This window comes from Notamacropus eugenii, chromosome 5 (genome assembly GCF_028372415.1).
Source record: "Notamacropus eugenii isolate mMacEug1 chromosome 5, mMacEug1.pri_v2, whole genome shotgun sequence".
In the NCBI taxonomy this organism is placed as follows: domain Eukaryota; kingdom Metazoa; phylum Chordata; class Mammalia; order Diprotodontia; family Macropodidae; genus Notamacropus; species Notamacropus eugenii.
The window spans coordinates 272,300,444-272,306,682 of record NC_092876.1 but is presented as its reverse complement, the minus strand read 5'-3'; the positions used below and the strand labels follow the sequence as shown (position 1 = coordinate 272,306,682).

Genomic DNA, 6,239 nt, shown 5'->3' with positions numbered 1-6,239 from the left:
GTAATTTTTTACTCTTAGAATATCAATAAAAAGAAATTCTCAAAGATATGTATTCATTAATATTAATTCACCCCCTTATCAAAACAGAGCAAATCATTATTGAACTTTACCAACTCAGCATGGAAGTTCATCAGTTTTCATTCCATCTGTATCAAGGGCTTTTCAAACATCATTTGCATATGCAACTTTAGCTTGGATAGAAGAGTGATCAGCTGGAAGACTAACATGAGTGGGATATTTTGATAGAGCATATTGGCAGTAGTATCTAGGCAGTTTAATCACACATGACTCCAGGGCAGCCAGGCTGTAGGGGCATGCAAAATAAGGTGAGGAGACTAACAGAAGAGGAAACAGGGCTGAAAAGTCATAGCTTCACCTATGTCTCAGTTATGCACAGGTGAGGCCCTTTTCTGGAGGAGAATTGGAAAGAAAAATAGAAAATCATGATGAATTTTGATTTTGCCAGGTATTGCATAGATCAGGGCAATGCCTCATTTTTCATGACTTTCTTCAATGATTCCTTCACATCCTTGTTTCTCAGACTGTAGATCAGTGGATTCAGCATGGGGATGACCATAGTATAAATCACTGAAGCCACTTTTTCCTGTATTACATTGTAACCAGACACTGGCTTATAATACATGAAAATAATGGACCCATAAAAGATGATAACACCTGCTAGATGGGAGCCACAGGTGCTAAAGGCTTTCGATCGCCCCTTTGCAGTGTGGATACTGAGGATGCTGGAGAAAATAAAAGCATAAGAGATAAAAATGGGGAGTGTGGTCACCAATGAATTGAATCCAACAAGAAACATCATCAGAAGCTTATTGATGTAAGTGCTAGAGCAGGAGAGCTTCAGGAGTGGGAGGATGTCACAGAAGTAATTGCTGATGACATTGTTTTCACAGAAAAGAAGTTTGGCCAAGTAGGCTGTTTGAACCAAACCTGAAAAGGTGCCCATTGTATATACCCCTGACATGAGCACAGAGCAGACTCTTTGGGACATGGTGCTGTAATAGAGCAGGGGGCTACATATAGCAACATAGCGATCGTAGGCCATAGCTGTCAACATGAAGCACTCTGAAACAGCAAAAGAACAGTAGAAAAAGAACTGGGTCAAGCAGCCTGAGTAGGAGATGATGTTTTCCTTTGATACAAAGTTCACCAACATTTTGGGGGTAATGACAGAGGAGTAGCAAAGATCAATGAAGGACAAGTTACTTAGAAAATAGTACATGGGGGTGTGAAGCTGAGAACTGATTCTGATAAGTAGAATCAGTCCTAAATTCCCCACCATGGAGACAATGTAGATTCCTAAGAACAGGATGAAGAGGGGGAGTTGGAGCTCTGGCTGGTCAGTTAATCCCATAATGATAAATTCAGTCACTGCAGAGTGATTCTCTGAAGACATTGTCCTTTGAGAGTTGGGGTAAAGATCTGCAGAAAAGGAAAAGTCTAATTAGACAAAATAGAAATTGGCCCATATTTTCTGATTCAAGAAAAGTCTTATGATTTCAGTCAAAAGTTAATCTAGGAATATACAGTCTCCACACTGACCTATAAAGACTTCAAGGACCTGAAGTCTATGCTAATCTCAGACCTGAGTCAAATTCCTCTAAAGCTACAGAGACAAATGTATACTCCTGGCAGAGCCACCAGGTGAAACCCATGAAGCCTAAAGTTGATGAATAGCTGTGACCCATACAATATGCACAATATATAGAAAGATCTACAAAAATGCACATGCATAACCTATATTAGATCTCTTGCCCTCTTGGGGAAGAGGGACTGGAGGGAAGGAGGAAGGGATAGAATTTGGTACACAAAATTAAAAAAAAAAACACTACAAAGGTTAAAATTGTTTTTAACATGTAATTGAGGAAATATAAAATATTTTTTTAAAAAAAGAAAACTTAATATATATACCAACATATCAATTGCAATACTTTTTGTAGAAGCAAAGAACTGGAAACAAAGTAAGTATCGACTGAGTGACTGATTTGTGGTACATAAATGAGTGATGTAATAAGAAAAAAATATATAATTAAAACAAAGTTAAACAGCACCCAGACCATGGACAGATCTATAATGGGCATTGCAAGCAAGGAATTATAGAGCAGAATAAGTATAAAAGATGCCATCAAATAAATGTATGACCAAAAAAGTGGCTGGCCATGTGGAGAGAATGAAGAAAATGGATTGATAATTCATGTGCTGTTATAGAAACTTGAGGACAGGAGAACTCAAGGAAAGAACCCAACATTTTAGGCAGACCCCTTGTGGCAAGATAATGGGTAGACATGAACAGCTATAAAGGATAAATGGTCATGGATAGGATAAGATCTGCATTATCACAGGAATTAATCACTTGTGTGACATGACATATCCATTGTTGTATTAAACATTTTTGTGCATATAAACATGCACTTATATATGAAGATAAACAAAAATATACTAAGTTGAGCTTGCATTCATCAGAGACATAAGGTATTTGTCACTTTACACCTTAATTACTGAGAGGTTAAACATGTACTCTTCCTTGACTTGTCTAGAACCAGACAACAGGACTACAATGAATCACACTGAAGGATTAAAGGGATGGTTTTGTATTATTACAAGGGTAAGAAATTCTTAATTTTCACATTGATTCATGTCTTAAAAATGACATCCAACTGAACTTCAGATCTGATCCACAAAGTTTGGAATACATAAAGTATAAGTTGCTTCTATTTCTCAAGATGGTAAAGCACCAACAATAAGAAGGCCACATAATTTCATTATAATGTAGGTAGTTCTTAAAAGCATAGATTTTTTTGAGGGCTCTTGTTTCTGACTTCCCTTCCTTACCTCTTTCTGGTGAGCAAAGAAATAGTCCCTAACTTATTAATATCAATGCTCCCCCAAACTCCATAAGCTTCCAGTTCTTCTATCTCCTTTAAATCCTATGATCTATATACCTTTAATGAACCTTAGCCACAAAAAGATAGTCACACTATAGATTTCATAGTTACTTAAATGTGTTCTACTTCCTTAAATAAGAACTAACATTTCAATAGAGGGTAAGAGAACAAGTATTTATTAAGACTATATGCTATATTAAATACTATATCCTATGCATTGGACACATAGTTGCTCAGTGGCTAGAGTACTGGGCCTTGACTCTGGAAGACTCATTTTCCTGAGCAGAAATCTGTCCTCATGCATACTAGCTATGTGACACTGGGCAAATCACTTAACCCAGCCTGCCTCTGTTCCATATCTGAAAAATAAGCTGGAGAAGCAAATGGTAAATCACTCCAGTATTTTTGCCAAGAAAACCTCAAAATGGGGTCTTGAAGAGTTGGACATGACTGAAAAGACTGAGCAAAGACAAATATGCAAGGTGCTACATTAAACACATTATGGTTATTATCTTATTTGATCTGTGAGATAAGTACTATTATAAAGCGCATCTCACAGTTGATGAAACTGAGGCAGGCAAGTTAAATGATATGCCCAGGGTCAAACAGAAAGTGTTTAAGGAAGAATTTGAACCTAGGTCTTCCTGACTCCAGTCACAGCACATTATCCACTGGGTTACCTAGCCAACTTTAGGCTGCATAAAATGCCTCATTGTGCCTAGAACAGCTATGAATTTCTATTCCGTTTCCATCTTCCTTCCAGGAATTTATATATTTTAGGTCTATTGTTAAAAAGTATTTTCTCAACTTGTAGAATTCATTTTACTAGGCTTGCATGTTCACTATTTAACTAAAAAATGTCTTTGTTCCTATACATCTCTTTCTCAAAAAAAAAAAAAAAATCAGATGAATGGCATTATTTCTATCTCAGCCAGAAAATATAAGGATTCAGTTAATGACCTTCTTTTATTCCACTTTTACTCCTTAAAGTGGGGAAAATAATATCTATTATTCTTGTTCTAACCGTTATTATAAGGATAAAATGAGACAATATTTATAAAGCATTTTGCAAATTTTATTTAAATGCTCTATACAAATTCTGGCTATTAATTCTATTATTGTTACATGATCTCATTATACAATCATTTTGATCAAAAATAATATTGTATGATATATGCATTCAGGTAACTTTCTAGATCTTTCTAATACTTGTCCTTATCAGTCCTTCTAAGATTTGCTGGGGACAAAATCAAATACTCTTAAAAATTATTGGTGTCGTAGGGGCGGAGCCAAGATGGCGGAGTAGAAAGACACACATACACATAGCTCCGAACCCACAACCCACAGAACGGCTAGAGGGGACCAGCTCATCATGAATTCTGCACCCAGAGGCCACAGAATATTGGAGCGAGGGAGATTTCTGCTCCGGAGAGACCTGCAAACCTCTCGCGGGGGGTCCTTCACGCTGTAGACTGGGTGCCGGGACTGGGAGCTGAGTACAGCCCTGCAGCGGCCGCGACACCGTGAGGAAAAGATCCGAGCGGGCTACGGGGACGGGACCTCCAGCGGCCACGCAAGTCCCTCCACCCACAGAGGGACCTGCAAACCTCTCACAAAAGGTCCGTCATGCTGCAGACGCGGAGACCAGCCCAGACCTGCGGCGGCCACGGCTCCAAGAGGTATAGATCCGAGCAGGCTTCAGGGACGGGATATCCAGCGGAGGCACAAGCCCCCCCACCCACAGGTGACGAGGGTCGGTAAGAGAGTCTCTTTGGCAGGTCGAGAGGGGAGTGGGGTGCCCCCATGGCTCGGGCCACCCCGGGAGATAGAAGCTGAGAGGCGGCTGCAGACAGGGGCTCCCCAAGCAGGCGGGAGCCTGGATCCATTGTGGAAGGTCTGTGCATAAACCCCCTGAGGGAACTGAGCCTGAGAGGCGGCCCTGCCCCCACCTGACCACCTGAACTTAATTCTCACACTGAATAGCAGCCCTGCCCCCGCCAAAAGCCCTAAGGCGGGAAGCAGCATTTGAATCTCAGTCCCCAAACGCTGGCTGGGAGGACCAGGAGGCGAGGTGGGTGTGAGGAGAATATTCAGAGGTCAAGCCACTGGCAGGGGAGAATGCCCAGAAAAGGGAAAAGAAATAAAACTATTGAAGGGTACTTTCTTGGAGAAAAGACACTTCCTCCCTTCCTTTCTGACGAGGAAGAACAATGCTTACCATCAGGCAAAGACACAGAAATCAAGGATTCTGTGTCCCAGCCTAAACTGAGCTCAGGCCATGGAAGAGCTCAAAAAGAATTTTGAAAATCAAGTTAGAGAGGTGGAGGAAAAACTGGGAAGAGAAATGAGAGGGATGAAAGAGAAGCATGAAAAGCAGATCAGCTCCCTGCTAAAGGAGAACCAAAAAAATGTTGAAGAAACTAACACCTTGAAAACTAGCCTAACTCAATTGGCAAAAGAGGTTCAAAAGGCCAATGAGGAGAAGAATGCTTTCAAAAGCAGAATTAACCAAATGGAAAAGGAGATTCAAAAGCTCACTGAAGAAAATAGATCTTTTAAAACTGGAATGGCACAGATGGACGCTAAGGACTTTATGAGAAAGACAGATATCACAGAACATAGCGAGAAGATTCGAAAAATGGAAGATAATGTGAAATATCTTATTGGAAAAACAACTGACCTGGAAAATAGAATCAGGAGAGACAATGTAAAAATTCTGGGACTACCTGAAAACCATGATCAAAAGAAGAGCCTAGACATCATCTTCCATGAAATTATCAAGGAAAACTGCCCTGAGATTCTAGAACCAGAGGGCAAAATAAATATTCAAGGAATCCGCAGAACACCACATGAAAGAGATCCAAAAAGAGAAACTCCTAGGAGCATTGTGGCCAAATTCCAGAATTCCCAGGTGAAAGACAAAATATTGCAAGCAGCTAGAAAGAAACAATTCAAGTATTGTGGAAATACAATCAGGATAACACAAGATCTAGCACCCTCTACATTAAGGGATTGAAGGGAATGGAATAGGATATTCCAGAAGTCAAAGGAACTAGGACTAAAACCAAGAATCACCTACCCAGCAAAACTGAGTATAATACTTCAGGAGAAAAAATGGTCTTTCAATGAAATAGAGGATTTTCAAATTTTCTTGATGAAAAGACCAGAGCTGAAAAGAAAATTTGACTTTCTAACACAAGAATGAAGAGAAGCATGAAAAGGTGAACAGCAAAGAGAAGTCATAAGGGACTTACTAAAGTTGAACTGTTTACATTCCTACATGGAAAGACAATATTCGTAACTCTTGAAACATTTCAGTATCTGGGTACTGGGTGG

At 39.8% G+C, this 6,239-nt stretch overlaps 1 protein-coding gene across 1 annotated transcript; it reads right to left on the bottom strand.

The window, feature by feature from the left end:
• Nucleotides 1-1,431, bottom strand: LOC140509149 (olfactory receptor 8A1-like). The gene has a single exon (XM_072616985.1). The coding sequence runs from the start codon at nt 1,412-1,414 to the stop codon at nt 479-481; it is 936 nt and encodes a 311-aa protein (XP_072473086.1). The 5' UTR covers nt 1,415-1,431; the 3' UTR covers nt 1-478.
• Between the last annotated feature and the right edge of the window lie 4,808 nt (nt 1,432-6,239).